Source organism: Branchiostoma belcheri, unplaced genomic scaffold (assembly GCF_001625305.1).
Source record: "Branchiostoma belcheri isolate BF01 breed outbred unplaced genomic scaffold, Haploidv18h27 scaffold12, whole genome shotgun sequence".
NCBI classification, from domain to species: Eukaryota; Metazoa; Chordata; class Leptocardii; order Amphioxiformes; family Branchiostomatidae; genus Branchiostoma; species Branchiostoma belcheri.
This window is the reverse complement of record NW_017802602.1, coordinates 1,046,290-1,060,036: the sequence shown is the minus strand read 5'-3', so window position 1 is coordinate 1,060,036 and position 13,747 is coordinate 1,046,290. Positions and strand designations below refer to the sequence as shown.

At 45.3% G+C, this 13,747-nt stretch overlaps 2 protein-coding genes across 2 annotated transcripts in view; both read left to right on the top strand.

Moving 5' to 3' along the window:
- LOC109462736 overlaps positions 1-6,738 on the top strand; it is a 10,658-nt gene extending 3,920 nt beyond the window's left edge. The window contains exons 4-13 of the mRNA XM_019759293.1: positions 333-473; positions 841-1,002; positions 1,469-1,632; positions 2,077-2,221; positions 2,796-3,007; positions 3,287-3,451; positions 4,504-4,641; positions 5,225-5,366; positions 5,814-5,987; positions 6,575-6,738. Coding sequence (XP_019614852.1) covers positions 333-473; positions 841-1,002; positions 1,469-1,632; positions 2,077-2,221; positions 2,796-3,007; positions 3,287-3,451; positions 4,504-4,641; positions 5,225-5,366; positions 5,814-5,987; positions 6,575-6,738 — 1,607 coding nt within the window. The remainder of the gene's footprint in view (positions 1-332; positions 474-840; positions 1,003-1,468; positions 1,633-2,076; positions 2,222-2,795; positions 3,008-3,286; positions 3,452-4,503; positions 4,642-5,224; positions 5,367-5,813; positions 5,988-6,574) is intronic.
- Positions 6,739-8,607: 1,869 nt separating this feature from the next.
- LOC109462631 overlaps positions 8,608-13,747 on the top strand; it is a 10,799-nt gene continuing 5,659 nt past the window's right edge. The window contains exons 1-6 of the mRNA XM_019759194.1: positions 8,608-8,937; positions 10,219-10,351; positions 11,184-11,345; positions 11,758-11,898; positions 12,369-12,530; positions 13,221-13,381. Of these exons, the coding sequence (XP_019614753.1) occupies positions 8,608-8,937; positions 10,219-10,351; positions 11,184-11,345; positions 11,758-11,898; positions 12,369-12,530; positions 13,221-13,381 (1,089 nt within the window). The remainder of the gene's footprint in view (positions 8,938-10,218; positions 10,352-11,183; positions 11,346-11,757; positions 11,899-12,368; positions 12,531-13,220; positions 13,382-13,747) is intronic.

Sequence of the window (13,747 nt, the reverse complement as noted above, 5' to 3'; positions counted from 1 at the left end):
CTAAAATTCCCCGCGCCAACTTTGATGTCCGATAGCGCCTTAACGGCTTGCGCTAGAACCACCAAACTTGGTGACTTTTTGTCGGGAACAATTGAATATCAGTAAAATAAGTTAATTATTTTTTGTGTTGCCATGGCAATGGGTTTCTGACAGGCATTTTTTGCGAAATTCAGTAATTTTCGTTTTAACAATACACTTTTATGGGTTTTCTAGCAAGTTACACATTATTTCTGGGGCTACCTGTGTACCATGTTTCTGTGACTGTGGTTCCGTACCCGGTTCCGCAGCTGTCGTGTCCCCGCTAACTGTGTGACATGTTTTCTGTGCCCCAGAATGGACGGAGTGGAGCGGCTGGACCAGGTGTACCCGATGTGGCCGGTCCCGTACCCGCACCCGGACCTGCCCCGTCCCGGGACACTGCAGCGGACCCGACGTACAGAAAATGTCCTGTGCGAGCAGCAAGGAATGCTCAAGTAAGAACCACACTTTTCCTGGTTTCACATCTACAATTGCGTCTTCATTTAGCCCCTACCAGGCTTTGGGAGGCGGCTGTAAAGAGTAGAAATTGTCCAAATAGAGAGATAACATTTCAGGGGAGTTGGTCCGTTGGAGAGCACAGTTTGCCGCACCCGACGAATGTAGTCTCTAGCGGAACAACTCCTCCGGCATGTCATCTCTTTATTTGGCCAATGTCTACTCTTTTCAGCCGCCTCCTGAAGCCTGTCAGAGGCTAGTCTTCGCACAGCCGTGCACACCTGTGTATTGTCTTGACATAAACCACTTTTAAGACCGAAAACTTTTGGAAAGTCCATTTCCTCATGAGTCTTTTGTGTTCCTCAGCTCATGTCCGTCTGCAGAGAGGGCTGTTCGTGACAGACGGGTGGGTGGAGGTTTGGGACCAGCTGAACGGCTACTGGAGGCCGCTGTGTGGGGAGTGGACACAGCAGGATGGCAAGGTTGTCTGCAGACATATCGGATTTAAGGACGTCGAAGAAGACACACGTAAGACCCTAGCAGGGGGGAAACATATTGTTTTTGCTCTGTTTCTTCTTCCTCTTCTTCTTCTCTAAACAAATAAGGTCAATGACCTCAACCAGAAGTCTGTCACCATGGTAATTAGTGTTGGGTTACATCATGTTGCAATTTTATATTTTGCAGGAGATATTTAGACTCCTGTCAACATATATATATATATATATATATATATATATATATATATATATATATATGTTGTGTGTGTGTGTGTGTGTGTGTGTGTGTGTGTGTGTGTTTGAGTAAGAATTAACAGAGCAGAATTAACAGAGCAGACCATATGTGAAGGCAAACATTGATGGATTTGATTTGCCAATGTTATCTATCTAGATCATGTTATCATTTTTGCTCCCACAATTGCATGTTTCTCCCCCCAGCCCATAACATAATGAACCTGGGTTGCTTTACTGACGACCCGGGTGTTCTCTCCCCCCAGCCCATGACATAATGAACCTGGGCTGCTTTACTGACGACCCGGGTGACAAGAGCCCAGCTGACGTCTGGAACACGACTCTAAACGGACCTTCCATGACGTCATCATCTCCCCAGGACTGCCTCGCCTTCTGTCGTCTGCGGGGCTTCAAATATGCTGCCATTCGGGTACGTACGGAATCCTTTTGATAGTGTACGATATACGTGCAGCACAATCTTAAAACCATGGCACTAAGATGTACTGAGTACCGTGAGTTTTTGAGAAAAGGTTAATCAACAGACATTACAAAGCAGATTCGAAAGTGTATGGCTGTCCGGCAAGACCATTTGTCTTAATTCGGCAGTTTTACGAGAACAACAACATTCACTTATGCTGAGGTCACATTTCTAATTCGGGGTCCACCCAGGCAAACTTATGGAACAAAAAGTGTAATCTATAAAAGACAACATAGCACAAAAAAACACTATTTAATTTGCATGCGTAATAATATTTTTGATATCTCCGGTTTGGAAATGTGACATCAGCATAAAGAATGCTACAAAGCTGCCTAACACAATCTATGGGACTGAAATTTTCCTGTGTTTAAAAAAGATTTTCTCACTTCCCTACAGGACGGCGACGCCTGTCAGTGCGGACGGGGATACGCCCGGAACGGCCAGGCGGACCGGTCGGCCTGCGACGCGCCGTGTGCCGACGCCGACAGCTGGACATGCGGCAGTCAGACATCCGGCCTGCTCAACGATGTCTACACATACGGTACTCACATGGACCTGCAGTCATTACTTACCACTTAACTGAACGATGTCTACACATACAGTTCTTACATCGTCCTGCAGTCATAGCTAACATCACTAACTTCACAAACCACTAAACTGAACGATGTTTATACATACGGTACTCACATGGCTCTACAGCCATCTTAACGTAAAATCACGTCCCCAGTTGCTTTCCTCTGATTCGTTTTAGAGAATCTTTATGTGGTATACTTTCTTCCCTTCCATCTGAGTGTGTAGCTGACTTCAGTTGGGGACGTAAAAGGCAGTGGAAGGGGGGGGGGATGGGCTCCGCCTTCCAATACCGTGGATTACTATTGTTTCCAGAACGGTCCCTGTCTAGTCTTGTGCCTGAGTGTGTCAGGGCTAGGATCAGACACGGTTCTAGATTGTCTCAGCTGCAGCGTCATCAAGGAACGTAGATTTGCCCCCAGGCACAATTCCGGATACGTGTGGGCTATCCGGAACCGTGCCTGCGTATAGTTCGGAAGAAAGCACGATTCTAGATACAACAGCTTCCTTACCTAACAGCTATTTTTCTTTGTTCCCCCATGCAGCACCTCTCGGTAACAGCATGTACTTCCCTATGGACGAGAAGCGCCCTGAGACCGGGGAGATCGTGGGGAACCCTTCGGTGCACACCTACAACGGCGCCGGCATCACGGACGGGGTCGTCGGCAAGGCGCTCTACCTGGACGGGACCAACCAGTGGGTCAAGACGGGCCAGCTGGACGGGACGTGTCTCGGCAGCACCACGCTCTGTCCGGAGGTTAGGATAGAATAAAATGGAATAGAATAGAGTAGGACTGAACAGAACAGAACAGAGCAAAACAGAACAGATGTAGAGCAGAACAGATGTAGAGCAGAACAGAAAAGAACAAAATAGAATATAACAGAATAGAACAGACCAAAACGGGACGGAATGGAACAGAACAGAGCAGAATAGAATAGTGGGAAACGGGAACGGGACGGAAGTATTTGGGCGGCGCTAATTCATCATAGGTTTGTATGTTCCGAATCTCTGATTTCTTGTTGCTGTCGCCATCAGGGTTTCACCATCGGCATGTGGATTAAGCTGATGACCATGCCACCGTCGGACCGGTACTTCATGTCCACCGGCGGGCACACCCGCTCCTCGTACGGCTTCAACTTCTACTACGACGTGCCGGACGGGCCGGGGTTCTGGGTCACCCATCAGGACGCCTGGTGCAGGGTAGGTAAACAAACAAACAAACAAACAAACAATCAATCAAATAAACAAACATACAAACACACCCGCTCATCGTACGGCTTCAACTTCTACTACGACGTGCCGGACAGGCCGGGCTTCTGGGTCACCCATCAGGACGCCTGGTGCAGGGTAGGTAAACAAACAAACAAACAAGCACAAACAAACACCGGACGGGCAGGGCTTCTGGGTCACCCATCAGGACGCCTGGTGCAGGGTGAGCAAAACAAACAAACAAACAAGCACAAACAAACACCGGACGGGCAGGGCTTCTGGGTCACCCATCAGGACGCCTGGTGCAGGGTAGGTAAACAAACAAACAAACAAACAAGCAAATAAACAGACAAACATACAAACAAACACACCCGTTCCTCGTACGGCTTCAACTTCTACTACGACGTGCCGGACGGGCCGGGCTTCTGGGTCACTCATCAGGACGCCTGGTGCAGAGTGAGCAAACAAACAAACACACAAACAAACAAACAAACAAACAAACAAACGCCGGACGGACCGGGCTTCCGGGTCACTCATCAGGACGCCTAGTGCAGGGTGAGCAAACAAACAAACAAACACACACACACACACAAACAAACAAACAAACAAACGCCGGACGGACCGGGCTTCTGGATAACTCACCAGGACGCCTGGTGCAGGGTGAGCAAAATACCAAATAAACGTTTGTGAAAAGTCTGCTGCACGACAACGGTAGCAGATACTATGTATGACAATTGTATATCACTAGCATATGGAAGTTGAACTATTGATGAAATATCCTGTTATAATATCACAAACTTGTCACCACATTAAGAAAACGCCCTGCCATACTTACATCATTTGGACTTCTCACTGCTGCCTAGGTTTGCCAAGCGCGTAATTCGATGTTTATTCCCTTAAAGTTGGTTTAAATATTTTTCGGTCGAACGTTCCAAAAAATAGACCACTGGGTACCCGTGAATGACAAGACTTTTATTAGTGGAGATATACTTTCTGTGACATACCGTTGTTGCTAAGCGACCGACTGGTTGTCTCCCCTGCAGACGCACTTCGCCCTGCCGATCGGCGTCTGGATGCACCTGTCCCTGTCCTGGAAGGCGCCATGCGACATCAGCGTCTTCGTCAACAGCACCGAGGTGGACTTCACACTGTCTAAGGCCCGGCCCAGCACTCTGGAGGAGGTTAGTATCTTACATAGACTTCACCCTGTCTAAGGCCCGGCCCAGCACTCTGGAGGAGGTTAGTATCTAACATAGACTTCACACTGTCTAAGGCCAGGCCGAGCAGTCTGGAGGAGGTTAGTATCTAACATACACTACTGACAACATCTAACAACTACATATACAGTCAAACCCTCTCAAAAAGGCCACCCAGGGGTCCTAGTCAAAGTAGTCTTCTTGGACAGGTCGCTTAATGCTTATACGCATATGGGAAAGATTGAGGGACCGTAAAAAGGTGATTGTTATGGCCAGATGGCCAGCTTGAATAGGGCGGTCAGGTTTACTGTACATCTTTTTGCAGCAGACTAAGTATTCCAGGCAGCCTGTAGAAAGCAGGCAACGCCGATAAAAGCTCTATTTTGCATACACGTCCATTCTACTTTACAAGTTGAATTTCTCTTTGGTTTCTTATACTACTTTCACCACCCTCAGTAATCATTGGTATATTGATCAAATTTAAAACCAAATGTAATCAAAGCGAACGTAGCTGAGTAAAACAACGTTAATTGGTCATGCATACATGTGTGTCTTATGGCCACAACAGGACATACACACCAGCCTGGCCATAGGAGCCCCTAACACTGTGACCAGCGTGACCGGCATCGCCGGACACATCACTGTGGACGAGGTCCGCTTCTGGGACAGGAAAGTGACGGGGAAGGAGATACACGAAGTCATCATACACGGTAAGTCTGTTTCGAGGCATCGGTAGTGTTATGTGCAATCCTTGGATATTGTTCTAACTTTTATCGGATGGAGTTACATCTGTACGTTTTTGCATGCAGTCCATAATTTTTATTTTAGTATGTCGTAAGACAAATTGCTGAGTCCATACACTCTACAACTTGTAAAACAAGCGTCACAACAGCATGTTTGTTCCCCTGACCCGGCCGATGGGTCTAGACCTTTTAGCCGAATCGTTAGAGCGTCGGGGTCTGAAGCTGGTGCCCAGGTTTGGCGTGGGTTCGATCCCCGGCCCGGGACCAGTAGTGTCTTTCCGTTTCAACTCTCCTAATTCTTACACGTTATCATAAATTTAAATAATCCCATTTATTGCATTCAAACCTCTGGTCTCTAGTAATTTCCTTTTTTTTCTTTCTTTTAATTACTTCCCTTTTCTGTGTCTCGGTCAGACCTGAAGATGTCAGGTGACCACTACCACCCTCAGGAGGGGTCAAAGGTCATGAAGGGCAGGTTCCAGTGCTCCGGGGAGGAGAAGCTACTGGGCATGTGCGAACACGAGGAGGACTCCTCATTGGCTGACGACATCTGCGGCACCAGCACGCAGAACTACGTGCGATGTGTCCGTAAGTTCGGCATAAATCTTCATAACCATAAGTAACTTCATATCTTACGAATGTATATAAGTGTTTATAAACACTTTTTATTCCAATATGATGATATCAATGTTTGTATTTTAGAGCAAGTTCTTAGTAAGCTTGTATCGTACTGAATCAGCAATCAGCAATTCAGCCTTCGTCCATCTTAATAAACCATTCATCATCATCATCATCAACCGGGACCTAACGTTCAAATAGTCATCATTCAGTTTAAATCAATCATAATTCAGTCAATCATCGTTCTGTTTAACTCAGTACTTCCTTTCTGTGATGATGATTTCAATGTTGTTTCTTTGAACCCAATTGGAAGGCAGATTTGGCAAACGTCCTAAGGCCTTTTACTCTGACCATCACGTCGCTGTTACATGTAGAATAGAATAGAATTGTAGAACAGATCGGAATAGAATAGAATAGAACAGAACAGAAAAGAATAGAGCAGAATAGAACGGTAGAAAACGTTGTCAGCTTTTGACATCAGCAACATAAAGACCGCACTTTACAACTCTTAACGTGTTGTTTGTACTTTGTGTCCTCCGTTCCTCCGCATGCTTCAGCCCATGGCTGGTGGGACAGCTGGTCGTCCTGGAGCTCCTGTATGAACGGCGAGTCCCGGCGGACCCGGAAGTGCTACACGCCGTCTCCGCACTACCAGGGGAACTGCACCGACAGCCCCGGGGTCGGCGAGCAGGTCAAGTCGTGCGTCTTCACGGACATCTAGATCCACCTGCCAGGGATATCTGAAAAACAGATCCACAGATGAGAGTTATACCATTGTAAAATAAATAAGCTTGAAACTTGACCTGCATCAACGTGGCACGGCGTTTGACTGAACATGTTTATGACTAGTTAAAGTCCTTCCTGCACCACGTGGTACATAGGGCGGCGCCCATCTCCGGTTCAGTAGCCCTTGGACCACACAACAGTGTAATCACTACAGCAGGGGGCTAGTCCACTGGTAGTGGTGTGTGTGTAACTTCCATACTCTTTCCCAAATGCTGAGTTCTGAGCAGAGACTGTATGTACCATTTTTAAAGTCTTTGGTATGACTCGGCCGGGGTTTGAACTCACGACCTACCGAATGCAAGGCGAGCACTCTACCCACTTGGCCATTGCTTCGGTTTATGAGTACCGAAGTTCTTTATCCACAACCACTTGTTTGACATTAGCTATAGCCGACGTTTCGATGATCGTTTGCCATCTTTATCGAGGCAATTATGGCCGATGCGTAGGCTCTTGTTAAACAAGTTAAGAACTTTGCTATTCAATCATTCACCATCCTGATGGAATTGTTACAGGTGTACATCTTTTAGACTCTATAGATTCGGTTGTATTATCGACATCATCTTACAAAACGGATGTACGTGTTCATGTCTTGTACTTGTTGATCTAACGATAGCATGGCAAGAAAATTCGGCTGATATTTCTCCCATGTGCTTTGCTGCTAGAGATATCCAAAATTATATATTTTCTGGATCAAACAAAAACTCAGTAATGTGTATAGAACGCCGATTTGTCATCACCGAATACTTAAATCACAAAAAGAACACGTCAGTTGTAAACGTATGTTAGCTTGTAAGCGACTTTCAGACGCTAATCGCGATGATACTACACAATGTATAAATGATTTAATAGTAGATAACACAAACTTTGGTATACTCCAGTGCACTGTATTTTGTAAGAAGTCTTGTACAACACAGATATCATGATTTTGAGAATCGATCAAGATTCCATATAGGGTCTGTACTGGAATTTTTGTCGCTGTGTTTAAAGTGATACTGTACATAACTGTATATTCTAATGCACCTTACATGGTATGTCTACTGTACCTTAGATGGTTATAGAAGGGGGCCATTCCTGTCAATAAAAGATATCACCAAACCTGCCTGTAGATCGAGGTCATTTTTAATCATTAGCATATCGTCACTACGACAGATAGAAGCATATTTCTAATGGCTAGTTCAAAGTGCTATACAGACTGTTGTTCACTTTGCATACAAAGTAAGTTGAAAGGCTTCCGTGCAGAGGCAGTGTAATTGGCCTGTGTCAGCCCCTTTAATGATGTGCAGACGCTACATCAGAACAACAGGATGCGTGTCAGCCCGAATACCATCCTTCACGGCCATCAGCTCCAATCCGCTACAATGTCACGGTTTGTGTTTTGCTACAAAGAAGTGGTCAAATACGGACACAAAGAGAGATGGCGCTACCATGGCAACGAGTAGTATAACTACGTGCGGTTTAGATGAGCTGTGGCCATGATGGTGGTGCATCTCTGTTCGGAAGCTGTATCAGAAGAAGCATCCTACAGCTAAAATCCACTGTTTTCTAACATTCGCGTTCATCTGAATCTCATGGAGTTTCCTGCTGTTCTCTACATCAGTATCTCTGTGCAATGGTTCTCGTTTGAAGCTTTCGGATCTCTGTAGTCCCAAGACCAAGCTGACAACCTCGAAAAACATATTTCAGAAATTTTCGGTTGAGCGCGTCCCTCTTGCAGGGTTTGTAGTTGTTGAACCTCGGACCAAGTTGACGTACTCAACAACAGCTTTCAGGAGTTCCGCATCGCAGGTACGCGTCCTCTATAACGATGGCTAGAGTGAGATTTACCGTGGGAGCTGTGGTGGTCCTGATGCTGGCTACTGCAGCAGAAGCTGGCTTCCACCCTATTTCCTCAAGCGTGGAGTTTCCCCAGGCTGTGGCCCTAGACCGGACCCTTGTAGACATCCCTCATCGTCTTCTCTGCCACGAGCTGTGTCTTAAAGACGCCTCCTGCGCCTCCTTCCAGTACAACCTGACGTCTGGGTCCTGCCGGGTGAGCAGCTCGCCGGACGCACTGGAGGACAAGCCCAGGGATGAGGAGGACGACTCGCTGCACGGCCTGCAGGTCGCCAGTCTCATGCCCATGGCCGACTACGAGGTAAGATGCGTTGAAGTTATACACTTTCATCATCATCAAATGGTTTATTGTTCAATCGACTTTGCAGCACTACTTGCATGTAGGCTGAATTGTGCCCATTGTTACATATGTACATCGTCTTATCAGATGTATCAGATTGAAAAAGTTGCTAAAGTATTTACAAATATTACAAAATCCACTGCAATAAAATCATCGGTATTAGGTTTAAAAACGAGACATTTAAAATGTCTCATCAGTCACTCTATTCTATAGTTGTCTAACGTCCTGTAGCCGCATTCAGTCTTCATGCATCTCCTTCCACTGCGTCTTTTGCCTTTCGAGCTCCCTTAGCTCTTGGAGTTTCTTTTGTTATGTGAGGGCCTAGCCCGTCTGTGCTTCGTGTCTCCCTTCAGCATGTTGAGCAGATTGACGCAGTGTCCTTTGCGAGCCTTGTATCTACTGGAGCCTAGGAATGAAAATTCCCGGGCTTTTTATGCAGGTGTGTCATTGCTGAGAAGAGGTCCATACATCGACCACTTGAGTTTCTCGACTTTTATACACTTTTCTAATCTCCAATACGCCATCACGAAGTTATAGACATCCAATACAACTTCATTTCATGGTGGCGAAACAAACAAAAACTATTCTGGATGAATAGACTAAAACATCGTCAAAAACCTTAAAATGAAATTTCAAAAACAAAATACGATAAAACAAAACGTCTGGGAGACGTAAAGTTCGTTTTTTTATATGTATCCTTTCCCACGTAAAACTTAACTCGTGGCATTATCCATTCACATTTCATCGTGCATCTGCAATTATATGCATATTGCTCGTGATGGCCTTGACCATGGCCATCAGTGAATGTGTCTCGGCAAGGCGAATCCGCTGACTTTGATAATAAGACAGATGTGATGATTGGAAAGACAGTTAAAATGGCTAAGGCTTGGGTTCGCTGATATGGTATTTCAGACAAGAATATTGCGGCAGTAGTATGATATATACGGATACTGGTTTTGAAAGAAACTTAATCGCATGATACATGTCAACAGTTTTGGAAAAGAATATCGCGGTGTATCAGGATCTAGAGAATCAAGAACCTAGCACATTTTTTTTCTAACTCGTAAGTCAGAAAACCAGGATTGCGTTTTAAGAAGCCAAAGTCTATGTGTTTGTTTCTGATATGAATCTCGTAGCTGTCTTTGGGGAAATGTATAAAACCCAACTATAAACCCAAAGAGAAGAAAAGCATGAATGCATTTCCACGTGTTTTGATAATAACACATGCTTATCGTTGTTAAGGAGTCGTCCTGCTTCTCTGAGCCCGAGTCGTGCGTGAACGGCCACGTGTGCGGGGACTCGTGCGACCACGACGGTAGCATGGACTGCACCTGCCGGTCGGAGTCCTGGGACAGGCAGGAGTGCAAACCTGTCGGTAAGGGTAACATACGTCGTGCGATTGTTGTACAATTGTCGCACGGTTGCTCGGCACGTATGATTGTTGTGCGATCGCAAACCGAGGACATTCTTGGAACAGTCGTGCATGTCATGTGTCCTGCAGAATCCAGCTGTCTTAGATCTTTTTCTATGGTTAGTTCTATCAAATCCTGTTTAAAAACTGTACAGCCTCAATGGAATGGAATGTTATAGAACGACAGATTAACATTATGCTTTCGGCACGCCGTGTTATTCGTTCAGCAACGTTTTGTTGTAATATTATACCAGTGACAAAGGAGCACCAAAGACTCTATCGTGGCCCATAGAAGCCTGTTTAATGACTCATACAAACTGAAAGACATAAATAATGGATGTTAAACGTCAGGCAGTCTAACGCTGTGAGTCCTGCACGAAACATGTCTCCTCCAATAGAACGGGTACTTTATCAATTAGATCTTGATGCAACCAATCGTAAGAAAAGATCAAAACTCATCAATACCAGACGGGATGAATATATGGTTTCAGTACAAATTTACAAGAGCAAAATAATTAATAATTAATATTGAAAGCTGAATAATATAATATTTTTGTTCTCTGGTCTACGCTACTGCTGTACTGCTTTCCAAGGGTCATTATATGTAGAAAATGTTACGAAAACCTACTTAGTAAAAAGATGGCAGACTACTGTGATCTATTTCCTCCTCTCACAGAGCTTGTATGCGTGTGTGTTTATTTGTCTTTGCCAGATTTGGGTAGATTTTGTTTGTTTGTCTGTTTTTCCCTGCAAGAGTTGGGTAATTTTTGTTTGTTTGTTTGTTTATCTGTCACAGAGCTGGGTACCTGGGAAGACTGGGGTCCGTGGGGAGACTGTTCTGTGAGCTGTGGAGGCGGGATCAAGAGGCGCATGCGCGCTTGCCGTGATGAGTATGACGGGAAGACGTGTGTCGGACGGGACACTGACGTCAAACTGTGCGGGAAACAGAACTGTCCAGGTGACGTAATCATGACCTTGAACTCCAATTTTTGACGTATCACCATCTGTTATGATTTGTTATATTTTTGGATTTCCATGATGGAACAATGGAAAAGAACAGACAAGGTGGTTTTCTCAATTTCTTCTTAGTGTAATCGTGCTTCTTTTAACCTTGTTTTGCTGTAGGCATATCAACATCAACATGTACATAGTCTACACTAAACTGCATCAGACAATGATCAGCACTTTACAGATGTGTCACGTTGGCTGGATTTTAAACTTGACCTGTGTTGACTTTCTTTGCTGTTATTAGTGCGTACGGCCGAACGAAACTGTTAGCTACCCTGTTCTCGCTAACTGTGTGCCATGTTGGCCTGAGCTGTAATTACTGGTTAAATAAATGAATTGAAATGTTTTCTGTACCCGTGTAGAGTGGGGAGAGTGGGGGAGCTGGACCAAGTGTTCCCGGTGTGCTGGGTTCCGTACCCGGTCCCGCACCTGTCCTGTTCCCGCCAACTGTGAAGGCAAGGCCGAGCAGAGAAGCGCCTGCTCGAAGAGCAAGGAGTGTTCTAGTAAGTTACCCTGTCCTTACACCACACGGTATACGTGCATGCCGGAACTTTCATACACATCTACGGTACCTTTAGCGTTTAACTCGTGCCATCCTCTATCACATATCGTAGGTTGCGAAATACGAAAGCATATAGAAAGGTAACATTGGAAAAACCTTCACATGGTCTAGCCTAGCAAAGTACTGCTCTGTTTATTCTTACCCAATACATGTACATATGTGTACATTTGGTGACGTGCCATTCCAACTCTGTCCTGCCACTTGCTACATAATGCAACCCAACACCACAGGGTGTCTGCTACAGCACCAGTTACCATGGTGACAGTCGTCTGGTCCAGGTAATTGACCTTATTTTTGTAGTAGAAGAAGGAGAAGAAACAGAGCAAATACATCATCCCTTCCGTCGTAAGTATAACTAGCGAAAACCCAAGAAGTGACAGAGTTAAAGATTGAAGTAATTCTTTTCCTCAGCTCATGTCCGACTGCAGAGAGGGCTGTTCGTGACAGACGGGTGGGTGGAGGTTTGGGACCAGCTGAACGGCTACTGGAGGCCGCTGTGTGGGGAGTGGAACCAACAGAACGGAAGGGTAGCCTGTCGTAATCTCGGCTTCCAAGATGCAGAGCATGAAACACGTAAGACTTGATGTTGTTTTTGCGATGAACCTGAGACTATATTTGTCTTGTTTTTTTTTTTACACCTGGTTGTCTTTTGATTTACAGTTTAGGGCCCGTTTGGCTTTTGGCGTAAGATTTTCATAGCAAAAGGGGGAATTCGTACGGTAGTTTTGGACACAATTCACTTGTGTTGTCACCCCGCCCGGAAAAAGGTCGTGGATACTGTAGACAGTCGGTACAGTGTCCTAACCCCTTTGACCAAACAAATGGCAGCATAGCATTCTTTCAACGGTGACCCAATGGTACATGTAGAGTGTGACTGAAATTCCATAACTTTTAAAGTGACCACAACTAACTGTGCCATCCAACTGAAATGTGGTAGATTTTGCCTTTGACATGTTGTTTTTCCCCACAGCTCCAGGCGTCATGAGTCTTGGCTGTTTTACCATCTTGTTCTGATAATGATCACACAATAGAAAAACTATGTAAATTCATCTCCAGTTGCTTCAAAAAGAGAGAAGAAATCTTCAAGACCTAGATTAGATACAATGTATTTTTAGTAGTTGCTAAGACTTTACGTTATTCTTTTATCCTTCTAACCTATGTATCATGTTACTCAGTATGATGTACATGTAACATCACACTCTGATGTGTGCATTTAGCCCCATGGGCATGAACATGAAAATAAAGATTCGATATTTCCTACAGCTCCTGGCGTCATGAGTCTCGGCTGCTTTAACGACGCGCCAGCGGACGGGAGCCTGGGAGGAGACTACAGCAGTGTGGACGGGCCCACCATGACGTCATCGTCTCCCGCAGACTGTCTGGACTTCTGTCACGTGCGGGGGTACAACTATGCCGCTATCCGGGTGGGTCAAATCAACGGGCAGGGTTTTTAGCGTTAATACTCGACTCAGTTTCAATATACTTGAGTACAGGTGAGGAATGAACAGAAAAACAGAGGTCTAACATATTAAGTCTTGGCAATGAAAAATTATGAATGGTATATTATCATTACAGATCGTACAATGGCAGCCTCTACCAGGCTTCGAGAGGTGGCTTGGAACACTCAATTGGCCAAATAGAGAGATAACAGATAACATGCTGGGGAGGTAGTCCACTACAGAGTACATTTTGCCGCACCCGAAAACTGTAAACTCTAGCAGACTAACTCCACCAGCATCTCTCTCTATTCTCTATTTGGCCAGTTTCTACTCTTTCCACGCCCCCCCCCC